Raw genomic sequence first — 25845 nt, 5'->3', positions numbered from 1 at the left:
TACCATAGCTTGCATCGCGTTCTTGCCACTGCTGTATTGCCAACTTGTTTATTTTGTATCGACCGTATAAAATATTTGTTTCTTCGTAGTCGCATTATGAATCGTTCATTTCAAATATACTATTAAATAAACGTATCAGCATAGAGGAAAGCGTTACGTGCATTTTATTCAATTTTGTACTTTTAAATCTCACATAAATTATAAATACATAAAACTCTGCAGTCTGATCATACGAAATGTGTACGATATATTTAGTTTAGCACATTGCGGATCGCTGATCCAGCGTTGATATCATACGAACGTGCATCCGTACAAATCTGATCGTAAATACATCGACAGTCGTAAGTACTTTGGCGCACGAGTGTTAGTAAAGTATGTGAATTAATGGGAAATTAACGATCAAAGGCAATGCTATCTTCTCGAAATTAGCATGATACGAAACTTAAATTGTCTATTTAAGAGCTTGTTAGTCTTACGTTGAAATTAAGTACGAGACTCGTCCTGGTGTAATAAACGTAATTCCTGGAATTGAGAGAAAAATATCAGGTTGGAAGAACCTTCTCTATGTTATCTGCAGCGTGGCGACCAAATGAATCGAGGTAAATAAATTCCTCAAGTATCGAAATTTCTTCGCAATGCACGACGCTTACAAATGTTAATCCTTTCATCGCGTATCACGGTTAAAGAGTAAGCGTCATCGTGTCCTGATAACAATCGTCACATTCAGTTAGTTTTAATCCTAATGCGATCCTCCGATTGTCACATTTCTATCTCACTCTTCATTCAGCGAGTAAATCACTTTTCGTGTTTTTTGAAGTATAAAACAATCCTGCATCGTTCTGTCCGTAATTTTCTAACTAAATTACATGCTGTCAGAAATAAACACGTGTCTACGTACATTCGAGCCACGGTATACAAGACGTACAGTATTATCCAGACACTTATACGGCCAAAAGTAGCAGTTAAAATGCAGCTGAATGCGCGAGTTTTTATTTGTATTCAACGTATGAATGAATTCAAGTTTAAGGACACTGGAATGATTTTCTTCAACCGCCAGCTGCTTCCTTTTCTTTCTCAATGAAACGTTCGTTCCGCTCTTAATGTTCACGCGTATAATGTGATCAATATTTTATACGAGCGATATGCTCGCGTATAAACTCGAATTTTAAGTGCAAATTTTGTTACGCGTGTTTCACCATACACGCAGAATGAACAGTCATATGGTAGAAATAAATATCTCGACGGTTCTTCTCTTTTTCAAACGAGATCAGGATGTAAGAAAATTTTGTAATAAATCGGAAAATCTTCTTGAAAATTGCTGGTAATAACCTGGCGGTGTGTATATATCGTTACCACATCACACGGTATATATGTAGAGGAGGTGTTGATTAAAAAAAGAAAGTAATTGTAATCTTTAAATTTAGGCTGGCGAAAATGAAGAATGAAAGACGTAATTCATGGAGAGCACGCGTAGAATGTGTCGTAACGATTACTAAAGAATGCAACACACAGAGGACCCCGACCCACTCTCTATTGCGATTCACACGTGTATATTAAGTATAACGAACACTTCACAAATGTATCATTTACGATCGGCTTCGTTAAAGAAATAATAAGTGGCAAACCACGCGAACGATCGGGGAAAGTAGCATTAAAAAGAAAAAAAAACCAATCGTTTAAAAAGTGGACAATATTGTACGAATAACCCGTAATTCGTATCTGTTTTACAAAATTGGCAAATATATAGCGTTAAATAAGAAATGAAAGAGTAAAATACGCGAAGCATTGAAATTCAGTATCTGTCGAAATGTTCCTGTCTGCACGAATATATACAGGGTGTCCCACGTAACTAGAGTAACCAGTAGCTCTGAAACAATACAGCGGAACCTTCTGTACGAACATCAATATTATTCCAACGTCGTATCGAATATGAACATTTTCTACATATTGAAATACTGTATGAAAATATACAAGGTGTCTACACACTTGGCTTCCACGAGATTTCTGTTAACCACAGTAACGAACGAGGACGTAATTGATAAAAAAATTAAGTCCAAGAGACGGCGATAATATGCCGGCAAATGCCACGTTGAACGCGAAAAACGAAGAACGCCGGACAGGGCATGGGATAAATTTTTGCCGTATGAAATAACAGAAGAAAATGAAGAACTAGACTGCAGTGGAAACGACGAATAGGCCAAGTCGTAGCAATGCTACGTAGAATACCTGGATACGATGATACGCGATACTGTGGCTTTTACCATCACCATGATGGTGGATGCGACTCTAATAAGATAAAGAGTAACAATTAAATTAGATTTTGATGAACGTATGTGGAGGAAGGTGAGCAGGTATATGGCGTGTAGTTAGGTATGAAAAAGTATTTACGTAAAACGTAAAAAACGTATGAAAAGAGGAGTGAGCAGAAAGCAAACAAACAATTATCACGCAAGGTCTAAAATGCTGAATGAAACCGCGCAGGTCGCGATATAACGACACGGAGTGGTTAATTTTTAAATAACGATTAGATTACAAAAGCAGCAAATTGTCGAAATAAAATACGAAAAATAAAATGATCATTATTTAATGGAATAAGTATTGTATTAAGTATGTATTGTGGTGGAAATCGAAATGAAAAACACCGTGGTTAAAATTCGAAAAGAACTTCTTCACGGTATATCGAAATACCGTACGTTGGCTGCTCGTGACTTTCGTGTCTATTCGTTTTTGATAAAGAAAGTTTTACGTTTACTTTTAATACGATGTTCTTTGAGGTATGAAATGTAACGATGTAACGACGTAACGATATAACGATAAATAATTGAAAACGATAATTAAATTGGAAAATTTCACGTTCAACTTCATAACAGTACGGGACAAAGTACGTAATAAAACGTGCGGCTATGTAAGTGATAAATTGAAATTTATAAATCAAATAATATTGAACAATTCCTATTGCATATTGTGTAACTTTGGTGTAAATTTCTTTCATTAAGTATCGTTTTAACCATCATGATAAGCATTTAAAAAGAGGAAAGATACGACGGTACAATAACATTTTTAGAATTGGACGTATTTCCATTGTTCAGTTGTGTAAAATAACATCAAATTTAGAACGCCTCTCGTCTAAACTTAATTTTTGTTGTTTCCACGAATCGTTAAAACATCAGCTTGCTAAAGTATCAGCAGCCATCTGGTAACGCTTTGTTGGTGCTCGCAGTTTCGAGCGCGATATACTAATTATACTAAAAGCTTTGCTAATTTCGAGTAAACAGAGCTAAACGTTGTTTGATCAAAGACAAAAGCAAAAGATGGCTAGAAAATCGCTTTTAAATGTCACATAGTTAAACACAGACGCGTTGTATTCAAAGGATGAACGACACAAAAAAGAAGAAGATACCTATCCTATAAATTATACGATTATACCCATCAAATTGATGTAGGATTAGCAAGCTCCTTCGAAGACGGTTCAGAGTGGGAGAGGAAGAACGCAGCATTCACCCCTCTTCTATCGCCCCATTCGTGGCCACAAGTAACTCCGTCGTCTCACGATCACTCATAAAGCTCGCCTTCGGACGTCCAAGCAATACAGAAGTCCGTGAAACATTCGGTGGTGCACTTTTGCAAATTCTCTTTCGTTCGCTTCGCGTTTATACCGCGAAACAAAGCCTGTTCGCGTGCGATCATCCGAAGTTGGTCCGTGAGCGATTCTTCCGTTTCACCGTTCCTCGTTCCTCTACAGCCTTGAAGATCTATGCCGAACAGGGTCGAGGAAGCCGCGTAGAGTTACAGAGTGATCGTCGACGAGATACCCCAAACGAAATCGGATAATTCGGAGAAATCGACGTCGATTCGAATCCTGGCCGTTTCGTTTTTCTGTAAAAATGAGAACATTCGCCAGAGCATGGACGATTCTTTTAGTGATGAAGCTGTCGTACGCGGGCAAACCGGTGGACGTGTTGACGTCCAGCAGCCTCAACGCCCTGGAAGACGAGGAGATCCTCCGAGTGCTGTCGCGCAACGAGAGCACATCGGCCAATAATTTCACGCTGGTCGAGCTAATTGACAACTGGAGGAACCACACGACCCAGACAGAGGCCACGTGGCGGGCGAAAGAGCTGGATGTCCGCACTAATCCCTTCTACAGTGAGTCCTTTTGCCAAGATAATTAGCGGTAAAAAGTCCGCCGTCTCCTGCGAAATTGTACAATTCCACGGTCAAGAGGCGTACATATCGTTATCGCGAGTCGAGGTTCCAATCGACTAAACCGACGCGTATATTTGTTATATTTGTTAATTTTCTCATTTTTGTGTATCGCAACTCCAAGACGATAACACGATTTTGTTATGCACGTACGCCGCGGCTACGTACATGTATGACGTAATTGTTAAATCGATAAAAAAAGGTATTGACGTTTTGAATTAAAGTCGTCAATATCGAGTTTTACGTTGGAGTCGCTTGCTTTTCGACCAACTGGCGATTAGTAGCCGTTGATAGGACACGGACAGTTTTAGGCAAACGCGACTCTTCGGATGGAAGCATCCGTCGACCAGGTGTACACATCCATTAGAGCACGCGTGATTCGTATAATTTTGCAATCGTTTAACCACGTCATTCGTGAAAATTTCATGCGACGTAACGATTCGAAGAATCGATCGATATGCTGCTGGAAAAATTTTCGCCTCGTAAGCGGCTTGTAAAGACGTTTCCGAATGAATCGTCCGTTCGATACAGCTACTATTTCTAATATAATGCGATACGGAACAAGCCAACTATTCGTATCTCGGAGATACGATTAAATTATTCTTATCGCAATTACATGCAATTAAACGAAGAATTTAATAATTTTTATAAATGGACCACTTGCGATTAAGAAGATGTCAATTCGACGAAGATAATTATTTTCTTTCTGATCGTTGAAGAACAATTTATAGGTCAATTGCCTGGAACACGATATTTTAAGCGTTAAAAATAATTCGATACCGAAAAACCACGCTTGCTCTACAAAAGTTACCGTCGATTATGCTATTCGTGTACCTCTAAAACCCATTCGTTACATCGAAGGTCGATCACGTCAACGATGACGTATTTTTCGATGGTTGGCTATGCAGGGCATAGATATCATTCAGGCATTCGAAATATGTATAGTCCAAACGTAAATCTGTATATTTCGTAACTATATTAGGATAATTAATACAAATGGGCATATTCTGGAACGGAAATTTTTATTAACTCGTTTTAATTTAATCATTTTACGAGGCTACTTTTCCTCCTTTGTACGTTCATATTATATTCGATGCATTTATAATTTAGTTGTATCCATACTTTTTCTGTATATATTTGTTTCCGCTCTCGCAGTCCCGAAAAAGACATCGCTCACAGTCTCTTTACGATGTCGATTCGCTTAATCCAACGACTCTATAATTTTACCTGTTCCACTTGGGCTTACTCTTCGCAATTTTTACGATTACGCTTCTCGAATAAGTCTTTATTTCCATAATTCGCAATATAATTCGACGCTATCTTAGATAGGAGTATATTAGGTCAATGTTATAATACATATTGTCATTGCTATAATTAAAATATCATCGTACATTACTGTTGCGAAGCGATCGAACCATCTATATCAAAGATCCTACAACGACGTTTTTAAAAAAAGTATAAAAAACGCAGTCCACTTGTTCAAATACTGTGGCAAAAAGAGCTGTTATTTTGTTTGATAGCACGAGCGAAATAAACTCGACCGTTGATCGAACAAATGACAGAAAAAAGCAAAACTACTTTCGATATTTCGAAATGCGCGCTACTAAAGTCCGATTTTCATCCGTACACAGTGCCAGTATACCTCTCACGATTTCCCTGCCCATTGTACCGCGTGCACGTCCTTACAATGAACCTGAACACGTAAAAAGTGCATCACGTTTAACCTTGTCTTTTCTTTCGGCCACTTTTTGACCCAAATTCGTTCGCCTGACGTCGACGCATGTGTCTCGAGTTCGAACAAAATAGAAAGAAAGAAAGGAAAATCCGCGAATACGCGTGAATTCTTCTTGCTCGCTAAAACGAACAGATCGAGACACAGAGATCGTCGCAGCCTGGATGTCTTGCCGCAAAAATATCTTTGCAAATGAACCGAAGACAATCCTCCTGTTAAACGTAAGATCCACAATGTGAGACTGCCGATCAGCCACGTAATCATAGAGCGTGCTACGCACAGTGAAGAAAGGGAGAAACGTAACGCCGGCGATAGTCTTAAGGATATCGCGTCGGTCCTGGCCCAACGAAGGACTATCGACTGTCGCAAAGGAGCGAAGACGTTGAACGGAGTTCGATGTAGCCGTCGAATATAAAACTATTCGCTAATGGCCATAGTAATCGGTAGAACTTTAAAGAGAATAAATAATAATAGGAAAAATAGCAACTAGAAATATGAATACAGAAGGTCGCTGGCGCTTCTGTGTTTACAGTGGAAAAATTGCAACTAACAGGAAAATATAGATTACTATCTTATTGGTGAATTACTTTCTATATTTCGCCACATCTAGCATACTAGAATTTCTCGTCTGCTGTATACGCTCAATTTCACCACATATTGCACACAGCGTATCTACATGTTACTAGGTTCCGAAAAAGAAGGCAAAAACGAAACTTGTCGTTCGGACGCGTAATCGTTGCCAGCCAAGTCCACGCTTGCCTCGTCACGATGACATAATCGCGAACGTTGTAAAAATGCATGCTGCACGTTCGATCCAGTTCGAAGTAGTTGAGTTCTGATCGTTCTCATTGTACATTTCCGTGGTATCACGGGTGAACAGGACAGTAGGGCACGGTGTCGATTAAACGCGAGATAAAAGCCTAACGTGCGAGTTTATTTCGTTTTAAGACATCAAACGCGACGTTCGACAGACGCGTATTTAACCACCAACCTTTCCTACATTTTACTACACCTTTATTAGCTAAAACCACTCGTTATCCGATCTTGATCAATTTCTCGATTTTCGTTAATATAAAGATTTACGTAAAGTCGGACGAATAAAAAGAAATAACGACGGGCCTGGTAACGTTAGCGTTAAAGATACAACAAAAACAGGTGACTTTCCGAGAATCGGTCCACGTTATCTGACTCGTGTCGCTCCGACGTGCGTGCATCAGGGGAAAGAACGAGAAATAGACGGCGAGACAAAATAGGTGCAATGTAACAAGACGCTGTAGAGTCCAGTCATTCCTTCCTCCTAATCGCATCTTACATATCTCTATAGTTTAGTTGAAAATCGTCGATCGGTCGTGTTTGGTGTCGTTCTGATCGCGCGAATTTCAGTAGTTCGACTAAAGCCACCTCGCGACGATATAACAAAAGCACGCAAGAGATTATATTTCTTCTTATTCCGGTAATTCGGTAGCCGGTTGAATGACATCTATGGTGATCATAGATAACACTATGGTTTGCCTCCAGCTAGCTGTTCCATGCTTTTACGAGCCACTGTAATAATTTTAAAACACAAGTACATCTCGGTTAAGCGGTCATTCAACTTTTAAGTTATTGCACCAGTGACCTTGACGTTTTCTATCGTCAGCGCTCGACAGCGGGCAGAAATGATTTGTCGGAAGAGTAAAATACTCTTTTAAGGGTATCAACATTTTTTCACATCGACCAACAATCTTAGAAGGAAGGTTCGCGTAGCTTAGTTAACCCGAGCGATGCATCGACGTGGTTTTAGTTCAGCGCCTCTTTCGCTGCCTCGCTGCCTCGCTGTCTCACAGCGAGTGCATCGCTACGATACTTATTTTCCTCTTACCTTATATCAGCCTCTTTTTAAGAGAGGGGTATTTTGTCGTTTAATCGACGAATCGAATAAACTGAAGTTAAGCAGTCGGCAATATACGTTAGTGAACTTATCATATTTTCCCCGCTTGGTCTTCGTCTGATATTCGCTTCGTTTATTCTTTGTAATCCTCCTTCGGGTTAGATCGCACTTTCGGTTACGTTTCTCTTTGATTTAGAAGTAGACCACGTGTCTACTTCTGCCATTACCAAGCTTCTCTTACTTAACATTTAGAGTGGACGTCTGAACTTGATCTTAGAATGTACCTCTTAATCTTCATTTGTCGTCATTTATCAGAGAAATTTCATCGTGCGTACCTAAGTTGTATACCCAAATGAATCGATACGAATATTCTTGACCTTCGTTCTTCGTACTTGGACATAAATTTCTTGATCTAAAATGACGAATGAAATATCCACGAGCTGTTCCACTTCCTCGTTCGTTCTTAGACCTACAGGCGCGTGTTATTTCGACACGTTACCTCAACAGGTTTAACAGGTCTCCGTCGATATACAGATTCTGACAGCGACGTACTACGAATAGCAAGTTTATATTATTTGCAACCAGTGTTTCGGATAGGCTGTTTAAAAATATTCGTAATCCATAAATTTTTCTTTCCACGCAGAAAGAACTTTACGATGTCACATAGAAGGAAACCTTACATAAAGGAAATCAAAGCTGTATTAAAATACCACGATACAGTAGATATCTCGATCAATGGTACGTGTGGCTAAAGCCACAGGTTTAACGAGCTTTCGAGGCAGCCGAGTCTGGCTACGCTGGAAACACTGTTCCATATATTTGTACAGACGATCTCTTAAGCGATCCAACCACCTTAGCGGAGACCGTTTCGTGCAAATGCGTCGAAGCGAAAGCTCTTGGATCGGCTTGAACCAAATTTACAACATCCGCAGGTAACGACAAGGATGGGAACAGCGTTCATCCGCCAAAGTGAGACAGCGTAAATTCGACTTTAGCTTGGTTTAGCTGGTTTCGCGAGCCTGGAACATCTTCCAGCGCGGAGGACCGCGATTATCGATATCTCAAGCCCCTCGCCGATTTCCATAACTCTTTGTCGTGTTGTAAAAATCATTTTTAAAATCACGCTTTGTACGATCGTTCTTAGTCACGGCGCATTATACAAAATGCACGCTCTTGGTACGATTCGTATGCAAATTTGAAAGTTCAATCGGAATGGCTATTTACACCTATCGATATTGATAAAAAAAAAAAAAAAGAAAAAAGGAAAAGAAAAAGAAGCTTGTTCCTTCGCAACAGACGAATGTAACCAATCTCACGATTTAGAAATTTATGGCGACCTAACGCGTGTGCTTGTATACCGATATTTTTTACATAGGTTAAAGTCTAACACAGATAAAATGCGTTTAAACGCGTGTACATGTTGCGCACTTGGAGATTCTCGGTCAATAAAGCCTCTAGCGAATACTAAAACCACGACGCGAACGAGCCGCTTCATTTAATCGTTTCGACCAGTGTATTTGTAACACTGTTCAATATTCAAACGCATGAACAAGTGCGATAAATACCGAAGAAACACCGAACAACCAGCTTCTCTCATTGTGCAACTTCGTCGAGTTTGCCAATACATTGCTCGCTGAGCAATCGGAACTACGTTCGAACGACAAATGTATTAGGTGTGACACGAAAATAATAGCCGCTAACTTTGAGGCGATAGTCGTCAATTCACGACCGCTATTTTCGTGTACACCTAATAAATAGAGAACCAACAGCGCATTATCGTTTACAGAGACAACGATGCTTTCGTTTGCTTTTTAACGCCAACTGTACCAGTTGAGATCACGAGGTGAAAATGCAACTCATATTTTCCGCGTTTCGTCGAGGAATCTACTCCGATACGATGTTCGACGTACAAATCTGTCTTTTTCTTTGCTTTTGAAATTAACTTCGCCGCATCCTTCCAGCTATCTTCGACTCGTGCGTTTCATTAGACACTCGAATATTTTTAACATACCAGTTATGGTTTTTGCAAGATTACGTAATATTCTTAGTCGTCGCGTATTTTTCAACGCTTACGTATTCTTATTTTCAACTACGTTAGTGCCTAATAAAATATCCAAAAAGTCGACTTATCGTGCTTCTCCCCTGCGTATATGTACATTGAGCATGTAACCCGAAGATCCAATTAACAGATCCAACGATTAACAACAGGACATTTAATCGCGTTTACTCGAATTAATCGATTCACCAGTATAAGATAAAATATGAGATAAAACTTCATCTATGATAAGATTAACACGATTTCTTTCGGAATGAGCTTGTAAACGGTAGCACGAACTATTTGCTTGCACAAACCTAATAAAACGACGCTGATTAAGATCGATCAAAGATAATTGATAGACGCAAGCATATACCGGGTGACCTACAAATAATTTCTTCGCTTGAAAGTTGTATAACATCTTTTTATTATACACGGTGTTACATCAGACTGGCGGCCTTGAAATAGGACTGGGATTACAATTTTCACGAACTTGGACAACATGGGGTGGCGAATGAGAAAACGTTAAAAAATTCCCCCTAAAAATAGGCTTCAGAAATGCACATTTTTTTTCTGAGAACACAAAAATTTAGAAATACAGAACAAATCAAGTTATGGAATTTTTTAAATGGGAAATCGACTTATGGACCACCCTGTGCTTGACGTTTCGAAACTGTCACAGGCAAGGTATGGATATCCGGTTCTATTTGCACAGTTCGTCGACCATTGTTGCAACGCCTGGCGTTTGCATTGCGACAAAAAACGGAGGAAATCGAGTTCATCCTCTGGCGCGATTATATCGAGACTTCGAATGAACATTAACAGACTGTTACGAAAACTGCTGTGACTTTCACTCACGATTTATTTGCATGCAACTATGTATGTAAATGTATGTAATAGATTTGCAAAAGAGTGGCCTAATAATTAGCTCACGGGTACAGGTTGATACGTGTCTCAATCGATGCTAGGTTTGCCAAACGTGTTTCGCGGCGTCACGTTGCGGCCACGGTGCAGCTACAAAAACGTAAAAAAAATACGCGGTATGTGAAACCTCTCGAGTTCACAGATAATATGACACGACGAGATATCCGGATAATCGATAAAACTGCCCGTTCTCGCCTGTTCTACGATTTTTTTTTTTTCTTTTTACTTTTATTATACACGCGTGGACGACAGCGAAACGAGTTTCTCGCAATTTCGCCGTGTTATCCGTAGAGACAACCCGTTCAACCGATCGAGATAACTGAAATTAGGATAATCGAGAACAAGCTCGAAAGAATTAACGCATTCGCGGAGTTATCAGCTTTCGACGAGGATTAATCTTGCGAGTGGCATCTGCAACGAACGTCATTAACTCCCGAGGACCATGGCGTTTGAAATGGCACTTTTGTTCTAATATCGTCGTGCTGTGACTTACCGGGGTGAAATCTCACTCGTCGTGACATATACGCGATTTTCTTCGATGAAAGTTTTTACAGTTAAGGGTTAAATTCGTTCGATAGGCGTAACGCTGACGTTAAACGCTGGAACGATCGTATTGTTCTGTATTCGAACGATCGTACATATGTATGGCGCGCGTTAGGTTCCAACAATTACATACGTGATTTCACATTCATTAGCGCGGCTGCTTTCATTTACATCGCATCAAGATTCAAATCAATGTCGAAATCGCTTCATATCAAGCTCGATTTAATATTCAAGGTGACAACAAATTTATTAATACCGGGCCGCTAACTTCTTTATTCCCAATTGTGCCTTTTGCATCGCATATGAGGCTGTTTTATAATAAAACGAACGACACGACCAGGAAAGAAATAATCTTGCGAGTGAACGCGAGTCGAAAAGAGGATAAATCTGTTTCCTACTTTAGATTTTAGGTCGCATACACCTTTAGCGACTATTGGCGAGCGCTCTTATCGGTCTCCGGTTTAAGAGAGTAACAAGAAAGTAACTAAGAGAGTAAACGAACGACGATGACCATCAAACCCAAGAAACGTACCTTTAATTGGCAGTTTACCATGACAAAGTACTAATTCCTCTTGGCGATCAATCTGTTTACTACGGGGTATTACAATCGGGTTACTACGCGCTCGGGGGTTGCTCGCGACCCTCTCGAAGCTCCTCGATCTTGCGGAGGAAGAGAGCCTCTAGATCCTTCAGCGGATTTCGAGGTCCTAATCCTCCAGGTATCTTTCGACGCGCGAAGATACCTGCGAACTCTGTCCGAAAAAAGACAGAATCTCCGACTTACATTCAGCGACCAGACAACATCTACCAAACATGGACTATGCGAATGGCGAAGATATAGAGCCCAAAGATCAGCGTCGAAGACTGTAAGTTACCTCGAAGAAATCCAGTCGATGAAATCGGAAGAAATGGACGTCGATGTGACATAAGGTCGAAATAATAGAAAAAAAGGATAAGGAACGAAATCTGGCAATCCCGAAAGGAAACAAAGTAACTGACCACTAGTCAGTGGAATATGCAAGCGACGACAATTGGTCCAAGATACGAGACGTATATCGTCGGAACAGTTTTATGTCCACGAGTCATATCTTCTTCTTCTTTCTTCTTTTTTTTTTTTTTTATGTCCCTGGACGAAACTATTCGAGCTACCATAAACGGTACTTTGACCTTCTCCGAAGTCCTAGAACGTCTTCCGTGATAGCCAAGCACCGTGGGCACTATAGCCATTGATCAAGTTCGTAGAAAAAATCACGTTTGTAGAAACAGTACCCGAACGTGAGCGTCAGCATAACAATGACAGAAGCTCCATCGGCTGGTACTGGCATTTAGTTTCGCGTTGTAATCTCCGTTTGCACGCCGAACACGTACTTACATGCCTGTTACTTCATCGCGATACCAGCTGTATCCTCGAGACCACCGAACGAAGTGAAAGTCTTTCTTGAATCAACCTTGTCTCGATCTTGATTTCGCGTGTCGAAGAATCGTGATAGACCTCTTGATCGAACTTGGACTTGCTCTCTTTCTCGTGTTTTCAAGTTAACCAATTTTTCTTTTTTTTTTTTTTTCTTATTAATTTACACAGTGGCTGTGACGATAGTTATCGGCCATCCACGGTCTACTAAATTTTCTAGGATCGTTACTTAAGATGAGACAAATTTGGATGTGACATTGTCGGCAAAAGTAGCGCGAATACAATGCATTATTCTGGAAAAATGAACTATTTGCGCGTTAAATTCAGCACGCATCGTGTAACGTTTCGTTTAAAGTATATATCGAATGATCCAACTAAAAATCAAATCCTTAAAACACGTACTAATGACAGAAATTCGCGTTTCTTGTTTAGACGATTTTCCCGAGCAAATTGATCGAGAGGCAAGGAGATTGTTACAAGTTCTTCCAGCTTTCGACCCCAGTGTTGGACGAGTAAGCGGAGAATGCAAAAGGCACGCTGACATTTTTCATCGGGAGCTTGCCAAATTCACTTTGTGGGCTCTCAAAAGTAAGTATAATCGCGCTACACAATTACATTAATACTAATAATAATTTCTCCTATCGGGAATATCCATTTTATCGCGAAGAATCTCTACCCGTGGCAGACTTTCTCGACGAAAGATATCGCGATTATTTTTCAAACTGTACTTTCACTTGTACTTTACCGCCACACTCTGAATAATTTAAATATCTATTAAACACGAGTAAGCGTATCTTCTTTGCAGCTTTATTACTTCGTTACGTCATTCTAGGGGGAACCACATTATTCATGAGACGATTGAATTTCAATAAATCTTCTCGTCAACCGTTCCACAATCTCGATTTTAAAAACATTCAAAGACTCTTCTTATCGTCAGCCTCTACATTATGTTTTACAGCATTTTTATTAAAGTTCCCAAATATGACGAAATAAGATCATGGGAAAATTTCTCGGTTTTGCAAGAAGCCATTAAAAATTACATACTATAAGCTTTTGTCCGGAGCTGTAAGGTTCGGCTGATTTTTTAAATATTCCTCGTCGGTCGTAAGGCGACATCGAAATGAAGAGAAGAACAAAAATATGTATTCGTGGTGGTCTGTTCCCTGTGATCGTCATTTCCAATAATTCTCTTATTACTCTTTAAAGTGTACGATGCAACGGCGAAAATACCGTCTGGCCTGTTAAACGGAAATATAAATCAGTTTGGCGACTTCGACGAGTGCGTTGGAATCGAAGGAAGCGACGGAATTCAAGGGCAATATTGCTTGGCGTACCTTCAGCTGACCGTCGACGAGTCTCGCCTAGATCTGAGGCATCTTCATCGGTTGGTGCATTCCCATTATGCTTTCAGAAGCAACGTCACCGATGTAAGTACTTACGTGTACGTGTGGTTGCCGTCTCTTCGAAACCGCAGAAGCGATGTTTCTTCACGTTGATGTTAACGCTTCGATTGAATATCGTGGCTTTTACACTCAAGGATAGAAACGTTAGAGAAAATCGGTTTAATTATCGTTTAAGAATGACTGATTTATAGTTCCCATTAACATATTTCACGTGGCATCTGCGATCTGCGAAATTCGTTTCTTCGACCGGCGACGAAATTTCTCGCACATTTTATTCCTTTTACGATTCTGTGTGGCGCTTCAAAGGGGATTGTCGTAGCTGAAAATATATTAAATTTGCTTCTTTGTATTATTATTCTATTATTTTCGTTTCGTACGAAAGCGTATAACATGCCACTCAACTTTGTCCAAACTGAAGTCTCTTAAATTAAATATTGAAAATATCTGGTTATTATCGTCACGGATAGCGTTATCAACAAGGTATCATTGACTTTGAGAATTATATTCAGGAGCTAATAAACGCGAACAAACGCTCGATGAATCTTGCAAATAAATTTCATGTTACAAAACAATCGTACGAGTCGTACAGAATACGTTACATTTTCCATTTCGCTATATCCATTTCTGCCAATTCATTTCGTTCGTCTATTCCTCGTAATTCAGGTTGCACGTACAAAGTCGCAGAAGAATCTCCGAGGAAGAGACCTCGAGAAGAGTCCGTAAATTTTTCCGATTATATTTAGACTCGAATCATCAAGAAGAAATCTGGCGTCTGAGAATTTGCACCGTGAAAATACTCGTAGAATGTTAACGCGTTATTACGGACGAATGCATAATCGATTCGGCGGACTGTACGTAGGCATCTGCGTAAATCGAGACGCGACAGGAGATATCTGTCAGAGGATAAGACGAAAGGAATTTATTTGATCCGTAGCTGCGGCGAAAACAGCAATGTATTGTGAATATTAAGCGAGACACCTGCCACCTCGAAGCGTGCAGACAATCGCTAATAGGAAACCGTGTGCCTGCGATTGAAAACTGGGCATAGAAAGAAACAACGAATACGTATCAAAACTAAGATTCTCAAGGAAGCAATTTCTTTTAAGTTTCAAAATGTTGCTTACCTTTTTACGTACACTACGCCACTTTATATACGTACGTACATGTCTCTTGTGTCATTTTCCATCGACGATGGAAACTTTGTAACGACTCCTCCGCCTCTGCCTGCTAATTTATTGTTCCGATTTATTTATTCTTCTTATGAGAAAAAGGCTCTCCTTTTTAACAGCGGTTCTTCCTTAAAACAAACAGAAAAAAACACGGAGAGAATATACAGGGTGTAGCAGAACGTGCGGGATCCGCTTAAGGGGCTGATTGTACACGTAAAAGCAACGAGAAAGGCATGTTCTGTCTCCGTTCGCGAGATACAATCGAGACAAATGCGATACAAAAATAAAAATACGAGTTTGCGTAAACAGTTTGCGACCTACCGATCTCGCGAGTTCCTAATCGCTGAATACTTTACCAATTTAAAACTACGTCGCAATAGCATCGAAACAGATAAAGGACAGGAAAAATATTTCCAATTATAACGTGCAACTTTTTTCCAAAGTACGGCATTTGCGGTGGATAGCCTGGCACGCTGTAGCAACGGGGCAAAATTCCTTTTCCCGATCCATTAATCGCTTAACCACGATATCTGTGTATTAACAGGATTTCAATTTCCCGTTAGACTTCGTTTCATCGCGTATTTTTGTTTTACAGCGTTCGGACCTTTGCCAATATCGCTACAAACGGATTCCAATTTTTCTCCCGGTCTCTTCCTCTCTTCTTTTTTCGCGCCAACAGCACACGGTCACCCGTTTCGAGTTAACCGTGTCCAACGCAGTTTGACTTCGGTGTTCTTATGGGAACCGGTAGTTCCCGCATGGCTGAGGCCGTTGGCGAATAAAACCAATTATTCGTTTATTTCACCATCCATCCACACATTCGTTTGTCGATATATATGAAACATATCCGCAACTTACAATCTTGTCTGGAACCTTGTTGGAAATATAGTTAGATATATCCTGCTTACGTAAATTAGACGTAAACCCCATGCAAGCTCATCTTTTCTTCCTCTGCATTCGCATCTTCTTCGTTGTTGATCTCAGTCCTCCTGCAGCTAATTTCGCCATTGAATCCTTCGTATCTTCTATCAATTTCATATATTTCATACTTTCACGCAACTTGAGTGATCCATCCTTGCAGAGTTTCTCAGGTTTTTCGGTGAAAAACATTTCGATCTGATTTTTTATGGAACGTATCTCGGTTGCTGGCAAATGCAAAATTATATTCCGTTCCGAAGAATAATTTTCTCGCGCGATGTTTAACGTTTAAACGACGACAAGACGTATTAATTTATAAATTACATTGATGTATATTTAAATAATCGTATCAAAAACGTTTTCAAATGAAATATTTGTCTGTCTGTATAAAACTATTAGTCAAACAGTTAGAATCGTGATACAATTTGTAAAGTTATTATGTCAGAATTTCATAATAGACCACGTCTACTTTCATTGCGACAACTTCTACAAGTTTAACAATCAATACAATACTTTTAGATAACGTAACGTAATTCGAGAAAGCGTTTCGTGTCGTTGATTGTAACACGTTTCGCATTGGAATTACACCGTGTATTTCAGAATGTGACGAAAATATCAAAGTACGGTATTTTGACTGTTATGTACTCTGATATTTTTATACAAAGTTTTCACTAAATCTCTAACAACATTTAACTGTTTCGTGTTAAAGAATCATCGACATTTACCAATGATGAAACGTCCAATCTAAAAAATCCCGTATACGTCCGATTATTATAATTCTTTCTATATTTCTCTGTAGGAATAATACTTTGCCAAGAGATATTAATCCCAATCTTTCACTTTTATTCCTGCTTCTGTTCTTGGAAATTCGCTAAAATTCTCAAAAGCTGTAAGAGGCAATTATGCTCTAGTTGACAATTTATTTTTCTGGTTTTTCAGTCTGGCCATCGAGTACCTCGATTTAATATAGTAAATTGGGCAGTCTGTACTCCAGCATCGTGTAGTTTCAAAGATGTCGAGACGTCTATTCGCGAGATCCTTACTAGATACACCTCGCAAACTGGCGTAAAAGTTACGGTGAAGGTGAACAAAGAAATGTGTCAAGTAAAAACGAAAGAACCTGTACCAAAGGAAACTATATTTGTTAGGTAAAAATATCTGAAAAATTATTTATTATAAATAACTAGAGATTGTGGAAAATAATTTTCATAATGCACAGTGTGCTGAATCTTGAATAGAGAATAAAATGGTAACTGATACCTTTTTCAGCTTACTCTTCATAGCTATATCTGTCTTGACAATTGTAGCAGCTCTTTGTGATCATTACAAAATACCAGCAAGCGAATTACTTCTATCGTTTTCTTTGAAACGTAACTTTAAGAAGCTTATATCGTTAGAACGAAGGCAGAATGACATAGCTACACTTCATGGCATACGAGCTATAAATGCTCTAATGCTGCTTTTAGCTCATAAAAGCATGGCTCTATTCTTTAATCCTTACGCAAACAGAACGGAAATGAGCGAGGTATGATCGCGCTATCTATGGAGATTATTTTATAATAAACATTGATTCTATTTCTAATTCTAACGAGGGAATCCATAATTTAATATTTTTCAGTATCTTGGTAAACCATGGACGGTCATAGGAAGAGCTGCCAGCCTTTACACAGACCCATTTATAATGCTTTCTGGTCTTTTAACATCATATTCTTTTATTGGGAAACTAAAAAAGACTGGCAATTTGGACATAAAAGATGAATACATATCTCGTCTAATCAGGTGATACAGATGATTTATATTATCTTTTATACATTGTACTTTCAAATGCGTTAAAAAATTAATAGAGATCAGAATAAATTGATCAAATCCAATAGATCAAATTTCAGCATCTATTACTAATTGGATACTAATTTTTCTTCTTAGAATAGTGCCACCTTTAGCAACCTTGATATTGTTATGCACATATGTAATACCTTATACTGGCTCTGGACCACAATGGAATTTGGTGATAACCGAACATGCAAATATTTGCAAGAGAACATGGTGGAGAAACTTTCTATTTATTCATAATTACTTTGGATTCGAATCTATGGTATAAGTCACGCATTAATTTTTGTAAAATTATATAATAGGATAAGATATACTAACAAATTATGTATCTCTAGTTACAAAGCACTTTTTTCAATTTTAGTGTCTTACTCATACTCATCACCTAGGCATAGACACGCAGCTATTCGTTCTTTCACCTTTGATGGTGCTTCTCCTTTATAAAAAGCCAAAGATCGGGACTATTGTTCTTACTATGTGTGCTTTATTTTCAACGGCACTTCGATATTTTGTAACATATTACAGAGAATTAAGCAATTATGTCTTCTTTGGTACCTCGTAAGTTAATGAATTTAGAAATTTTGACTGAGTATTTATTGAATATTTATACTCTTTATATCTATACTTCTTCTTCCTAATCTATTTATACGTTTACAGGATAAAACAACTATTCGATACTGCAGATTTTTCATATACTCTGCCATCGCATAGACTGACAGTTTACACAATAGGAATTTTTATGGGCTATCTGTTAAGATATTTGCCAAAAGATTACAAGATGAATAAAGTAAGTAGCATAATATATGATCTACAGATATTAATGTAACATTAATTATTTCCATATCTTTTTTAGATGGTTCTTTACACAGGTTGGATCTTATGCACATTCATGTGCTGTTGTGCATTCTTTGGACCTGCACGTATGGGATCCATAAATTATATATATAACCCAATAGATGCTGCAATGTATAATGCATTTGCTCCCATTGGCTGGTGCAGCATATTTGCATGGGCAACTGTGACGTACCATACTGGGAATACAAGTGGTAAAAACCATCTTATGAAATATAGATAATAGATATTCATACAGTTATACAATTACAAATAGATATGAATGTAATAACTGAAATTATAGATTGGTTCAGTAGACTTTTAGCGTGGAAGGGATTTCTGATTACTACAAGGCTCAGTTATGCGATATATTTAACACAGTTTCCAATATACTTTTACAATGTTGGAAGAACTCGAAGTGCTGGACATTTTGCATTCTTCAGCATGCAAGTAAGTTGTAAATGTAAACCTACGCATAAATACAGTTATTAATAATATATTTACTTTTTTACAGTTTGACCTACATGAATTTTTATGGATTTTTATTTTATCAATAGTTCTCACTTTACTAGTTGATACGCCATTTCAAAATATTAAAAGCTATTTAATGAAAAAATCTTCATTGCCAGAAACAACGACGAAATCGTTGAAACAACAATAATTTTTTCACCAAATAATTGCAATTTAATCAAAACTACTGTAAATAGTGCCTATGATCTTTATTTCATTTTTAGTAAGATGAAATCCTATAGCTTGCCTCGTATACGATGTATATGATAGCTAAGAACAATCATAATTTATATAAATATTCTTAAATTTCATTTATATAAGTACTTGTAAATAATATGTATTTTTGTAATTTTAATAGTACATTTTTTTTTAATCTTTGTAGATGTTAAATATTATGTTACGCGGACTAATGTCTAACTGGTTATTTTAGTGTAGTGTTATTTATTTAAGAGCGTTTTTTTTTTATTGTACTTACTCCGTTACAAAAGAATATTTAAGAACATTCATAGCAACAAAAAATTTACTGCGTTTATTTCTGAACATATTTCTTAAACTTTGAATGAACTGCACATTGGTGAAAATTATAAATGACGTAATAAAGTTTTATTAACAAATAATATTTATTGCAACGATTCTTCAGTTAATAATGCTATGTCTGTTTTAGTTATAATTGGATTAAGTTTTACATATCATCTAATAAAACGTAATTATTAAGGGGTAATAAAATTGTTTATTATTGAATTTGATTTGTTTATTATTTTAATCAGAATAAAGAGTATCATTAAAAAAGAATATATTTTTGTATACAATTATTATCACATTAAAGTTATTAAATGTAAAATGCGATAGTAAATTTGTAAATATATATACATAGATATATAGAACTTGAATATATTTTAATATTATGTTGTTAATTTAAACAATTTTAATTAGAATTTAATTTCTATACAAGAACAAAAATGATTTCATTTTGAACATTTAAAATATATACAAGAAATAATTTATATTTTCATTATATGAAACTGACTGTAAACCCATTGTTGTTCAAAACAATATAGTTTCTCGCAATAAAAATCTGCATTCATTTAAAAAAAGCTTATAAACTATTTCTACTAAATCTACTACTTAATATGTACGAATGTATTATATTAATGATATTAAAACAAATTAACTTAAAAATATATCAAACAGAATAATATATCAAATGATACTTACAATGTTATCACTCTACAGATGGAAATTTTACAATAAAGTCTTAATTATAGAGGCATTGCAAACACTGAAATTAAAAAGAAATTACTAAATTAAAGAAAACAATATATATAGAAAAATTAACAAAAGTAATCAATGTCAAATATAAAAGATATCTAAAAGCATAAATTTCTAGCTTTTATAATAAATTATTCTTACCTCCATACAAACATATATTGTGTATAATAAAAATAAAAAATAAAATTGTATAATAGAATATGTGTAACTATTTATTAATGTATGCCTTTTTATGTTAATCATTAATTATTGAACATACTACCATCATTAATGGCACAACTGTTATACCTTGAGCTAAATATTGTAAGTAAATAAATAAGATTTTGAAAGATATACCATAAGACTCTATGTAGTTTAATTAAATAAGTAATCTTTTCATATATATTATATAAATATAACATGTCTATGAAAGCTCACAAATAATGATTAAAGTTTATAGATTAAGAATGATTTAATATATTAATCATTTTATATCATATAAATTTATATACCTGCTAATTACCACTCTTGATGTAAAGATAATGTATTTAAGAGAAATCTCGATTTGTTAATACTGCTGGAGCTATCAATGACCAAATGTACAGCGTTAAGCACATCCAGGAAGATATAATTTTTACCCACATTGAAGCAGTATTAGAGTTCAAGGTATCCAAATTGGAATTTGGCCTATAAAATAAAAATAATATTCATATATATATATATATATATATATATATATATATAGAATATATATATAGAATAATAAGATTATGTATATGATTTTATTTGAAGTAAATAAAAAATACTTACTGATACCAATTAGTAAGTGTCATCATAACGTATAAAGTGGCCAGAGCAAACATGAGATGGAAGAAACTCCAGTTGTAAGCTACAGCATCTTCTTCGTTATCCCAAACTTTAGCTTCATTTCCAGTTTCTGAATCAGGATTGCGACCTTCTACCGGAGTATAATCTAATTACAATTAGGGAAAAGAGGAATAAAAGAGAAGAAAATATTTATCTACAGTGCAGTTATCGATGTATGAAATATTCCTGTTAAGATTAACAACACTGCTAGGCTCACAAGTAATACTACATACATGCACATTAAAATAAATTTGTTTCAATCTATGCGGCACATAAAAAGGAAAATATTAAGCCAAGCAACATTACATAGATTAGCAAACAAAAAACAATGAAAAAGATATATTTTTATGTAGCATCAAAATTATATTTTTGATTGATAACTTAAAATGTTTGTGTTAAAAATATGACAACTCTTTGTCAAAAAATTGAATATAAAAATGTAAAAACGGAAATACGCAAAATAGTGAAAGAAGGCACACGCTACTACTAAACGAATACTATATAAATAACGATTATATTCTATACTTCAAAATTTGATTTTTCTAAAAAATAAATGTTACGTGATTTATCTGTACTAAAATTTGAGAATTAATTAAATTTGTGTAAATGCATAAAAATATATTATATGCATATTATGTGATGCTACATTTTTTTCAAATAAAACAAAACAGGAGGGATAGAAACACTGAATTTGAATTCTATTTTAATTTAATAGTGTGTGCCTACCTTCATTGTTGATAAGACTTTGGTCTCCTGCATTCCTGACTGTACAAAGAAAGTACAATTTGTTAAAGACACTTTAACAAGTTATTAGTGTATGTTTAAATACATAGTCTTACTATGCATGCATAAGACAATGTTTTTCTTAAAATTAACTCATAAATATATCAATAATGGTATATGAAATCTATGAGTTTGTGTATATTTCCTAGAGAATAAGACTTACGTTTAATTATTATTTAGCTTAAATGAAAAGAAACATGTACCAATTTTATGTGAAATACAACTACATTTACATACCAGCTCCATTATCCTGGACCAAAATGTTTTCGGACATTGTAATCTTTGATGATTTAGATGCAGTACGCAAAGAGCTATACAGTACGCAGCTAAACCAAATAATTAATCCAATAATGCTTTCCTTATCAAAGGCAACACGATTCTTTGCATCAGCATCATTGCCAGAAATTAACCCTAAAAATCCAGGATTGCACTCACGATCTGTAAATAACACAAAGACAGTGACATACATAAATATATATGAATAAATGTTCACTATGTATATATATGAAATAATTTTCACTAATATATAAATAAATATTAATATATTACATTCATATGTTCAGAATATATACCTGGGCTATTTGAAATTCCACTCCAAGTTAAATAAACAACATACAGGGATACAATAGATGATTGAAGAAGACCAGATCGTGGATTATGTTCTTGCACAGTTGATAGAGTTGATATAATACTAGCAATTACACATAAAATCAGGTTGAAAGATATGAAAAATTTGTTCAAATCACAACTATCTGCCTATAAGAGAGAACAAAAGTAAACAGAGATGAACTTAAAAGCTAAATATTAATAAAAATTATAATTATTTCATATGAAAACTTACATGTGTAAAGTATATAAACAATAGAACAATTCCAGTAATAGAAACAGCGTAATTAAATAATGTTGCTCCTAAAAGTGCGGCATACCTGTATATTTAATTATATAAATTTATATTAATAATAGAAATTTACTTGTTTTATAATAATTACAAAATAGGTAAATTGTAATGATATAACAACTAAACATACCATCCTTTTGATTCAGTATCTTCATAATTTCCTACCCAATTATCCGCCCATGTATGGGCAAAATCAACAATCAGAATTAATTGTATAATAATGAAAAGAAGGCCTCCTATCATACCAAAATACATCCATGTTGTCCCAAATGATTTTTCAGGTATAAAGAAAGCACCAATTATTCCACCAATTATTAGAAGATATTTAATGGCCCAGAATCTAAAAATAGAATCCACATATTAAATTAATTGTCCATAATGTATATTGTATATTAAATTATTTTATCATACCCATTTTGTATAGGAGCCCGAGGATCTTTAGAACTTCTTACTCTTATCATCATAATTGACATTAGGAAGAAATAAAGGGCTATAATAAAACATATTCTATAGACTGCTAAATATCCAACAGCAGATTCACAATCAACGGTGAATTTTGATGGTACGTAATTTGAACTATTGGTACAAAATGGAACCTACACACATAACATATACAGGCAATGTATATTCTTGTATTTATTATATATATATATGGATATTATATATATATATGTTTGATTTGAGATTCATTTCAATATTTTCATATTTTGAAACGTTACCTTTTTAAGTGCATCCTGTAAACCGGGAGCCAATGTAATACAAGCAGCAATTGTTCCCAGCATTAATAATAATGCATACATAATACGAGTACTTGTACTGTTGCGACATGTTGGACATTGGGAGCAACAGAAGCTGCAAGCTGTGCTTCCACAAAGGCAAGCAAGCTATATAACAAGATGTTCAAATCAATATGAATTATACAAAAGTATTTATATGTGTTTATTCCATTTAGGTTATATTTCTTTTATTTGTGTTAAAACAATTGATGCATTACAAATAGTAAAGGCAAAATCAACATTTTGTGAAAAATTTTGTTATTTTATCAACTTGATCTATGGTAAACAATATATATATATATATATTGTTTACCATAGATCAAGTACAATAACAATATATATATATTGTTTACCATAGATCAAGTTGATAAAAAATATATATATATATATATATTTCTGACTACATTTGACAAGATACCTTTTTGTTTCAATATAAAACAAGGTTTTGTTGAAAATAAAGAACATTTTTTGCCGTTCACAGTTCTAATAATAGAAGTAAACTCCACAGTGCTCACTGCCTTGCTGGTTGAGTTTGCGCATATGAAAAAAGTTTATAACACTGTTCTCTCAAAATAAACTTTTGTTGAGTTCACCCCTACTATCAGTAATTCCTCAATTGTATTTATTCATAGTATTAAGGTATTATCTTGTACAATTTATAAATTTTTTTTTAAATCAAGTAGTTTTTATATCTTATTTTGTAGAAGTTGTTTTGGCTTTATTTCAGGATAATTAATATTTACAGATTCTTTTTAAGAATTTAAAAAAAATCAATATGATGTACAGTAGAATGACATAATCAAGATCATAATTAAGTTTCGATGATTCATGGAATTTTCCTCGTATAATCTTAACTAACCGAAGAAAAACATTATTTTCGTAAAACAAAATAGCCGACAGAATTATCAGATTAAACTGAGTGAGATATACACAACCAGTGATTTAAGTCATACAGACGCGTTCGGGAAAAAAAAGATACAAATGTTATTTAAGTTAATCTTTTTACCTGTGCCGTAGAGCAAATAAGACCCATTACGATGTCTTATGTCCGTTCAATTTATTGAACGGTACGTAAACACGTATAATTTATCACGATATTAAATACGACGCTATAAACCACGAACTGCAGGAGAAGACAAAGAACACTGTAGCTCAGTGCAACAAAATTGTCACAATAACAATGGCGTCTTGACAGGTGACCGCAGCTAACTTCTCGCCATCAGCTGACTAAAACGTCATATCCCTTCATCATAAACATAATACATATGTAGATTCATTCCTTAACAGAACTTTCTATTGAAACTGCTTTATCTGGCCATCTGCTTCCTTCTTCCAACATGTCACCGCGCGAAATGCTGTAATTTCAAATTTTAATTTAAAAATATACCATCAGAGTACGCTTGGTTCAGGAACGTATCACGTTCCTTTAGTACCCGCATACTATCTGGATTTTCTTGAAATTTATTTCGGTATTCGTTTGTTTATATTGAAATACAATGAATCATGTTAACATATTGCGGACTAATCGTTTTATTACTTAATTATACCCAGGATATATAGTAAGAATATAGTTAAATTATTTTTCTTTAAACGACAACGATGGATGACAACAAGAATTTTCGTGATCAACCTCAAGCATTATTAATAAACACGAGAGTTCTCACGAACGTGATCAGTCTGCAATATGTTAAAATTATGAATATAGAACTATTTAAATTAAGATTTTCACCGTTTTAAAGCAATGACATGTCGATGTGTATTGACTTTTCCAAATTGATGACTTATGATGAATTCTCTGCTTCCACTTTTTAATACGACGCCCCGCGAACTGATGTAATTTCAAATTTTTATTTCTATTTCTGCCACTAGACTGCAGCTAACTCGGGTACGATACTAT

At 35.7% G+C, this 25845-nt stretch overlaps 2 protein-coding genes across 7 annotated transcripts; one reads left to right on the top strand and one right to left on the bottom strand.

Annotated features, from left to right (window-relative positions):
- The first annotated feature begins 3884 nt into the window (after positions 1-3884).
- LOC117239158 (nose resistant to fluoxetine protein 6-like) lies at positions 3885-19546 on the top strand. Its single transcript, XM_033504533.1, has 12 exons — positions 3885-4146; positions 13151-13306; positions 13925-14145; positions 17148-17356; positions 17478-17733; positions 17827-17987; positions 18132-18300; positions 18400-18593; positions 18693-18822; positions 18889-19081; positions 19171-19316; positions 19381-19546. The coding sequence occupies exons 1-12, from the start codon at positions 3885-3887 to the stop codon at positions 19525-19527; spliced, it is 2244 nt and encodes a 747-aa protein (XP_033360424.1). The 3' UTR covers positions 19528-19546.
- On the bottom strand, positions 19221-25142 carry LOC117239159 (serine incorporator 1). Of its 6 annotated transcripts, XR_004494358.1 has the most exons (12): positions 24955-24981; positions 23892-24056; positions 23584-23768; positions 23303-23512; positions 23116-23200; positions 22847-23030; positions 22512-22712; positions 22218-22256; positions 21435-21597; positions 21137-21311; positions 20592-20655; positions 19221-19335 (listed from the first exon to the last, which is right to left on the bottom strand). XR_004494358.1 is itself a non-coding variant. In XM_033504535.1 (11 exons), the coding sequence occupies exons 1-10, from the start codon at positions 24979-24981 to the stop codon at positions 21173-21175; spliced, it is 1398 nt and encodes a 465-aa protein (XP_033360426.1). In that variant the 3' UTR covers positions 19221-19335; positions 21137-21172. The 6 variants fall into 6 exon arrangements, 5 of the variants coding, with proteins under 5 accessions (XP_033360426.1, XP_033360427.1, XP_033360428.1 ...); XM_033504535.1 differs by lacking the exon at positions 20592-20655; XM_033504536.1 differs by lacking the exon at positions 19221-19335 and having other exon boundaries at positions 20429-20655; positions 24955-25142.
- Between the last annotated feature and the right edge of the window lie 703 nt (positions 25143-25845).

The sequence above is a fragment of the Bombus vosnesenskii genome, unplaced genomic scaffold (genome assembly GCF_011952255.1).
Source record: "Bombus vosnesenskii isolate JDL3184/JDL3185 unplaced genomic scaffold, Bvos_JDL3184-5_v1.1 scf7180000013883, whole genome shotgun sequence".
In the NCBI taxonomy this organism is placed as follows: Eukaryota; Metazoa; Arthropoda; class Insecta; order Hymenoptera; family Apidae; genus Bombus; species Bombus vosnesenskii.
The sequence above is the reverse complement of the archived record's forward strand: the minus strand, read 5'-3'. Positions and strand labels throughout refer to the sequence as shown.

Bases quoted from the DNA above. Each gene is read 5' to 3' on its own strand.
- LOC117239158 (XM_033504533.1), top strand. From the start codon at position 3,885: ATGAGAACATTCGCCAGAGCATGGACGATTCTTTTAGTGATGAAGCTG. The intron at 4,147-13,150 runs GTGAGTCCTTTT...TTTCTTGTTTAG, and splicing joins CCGCACTAATCCCTTCTACA to ACGATTTTCCCGAGCAAATT. The intron at 19,317-19,380 runs GTAAGTTGTAAA...ACTTTTTTACAG, and splicing joins TTGCATTCTTCAGCATGCAA to TTTGACCTACATGAATTTTT.
- LOC117239159 (XM_033504536.1), bottom strand. From the start codon at position 24,981: ATGGGTCTTATTTGCTCTACGGCACAG. The intron at 23,769-23,891 runs GTAACGTTTCAA...TTATGTGTGTAG, and splicing joins TACAGGATGCACTTAAAAAG to GTTCCATTTTGTACCAATAG. The intron at 21,598-22,217 runs GTAGGCACACAC...AATTGTAATTAG, and splicing joins AAGTCTTATCAACAATGAAG to ATTATACTCCGGTAGAAGGT.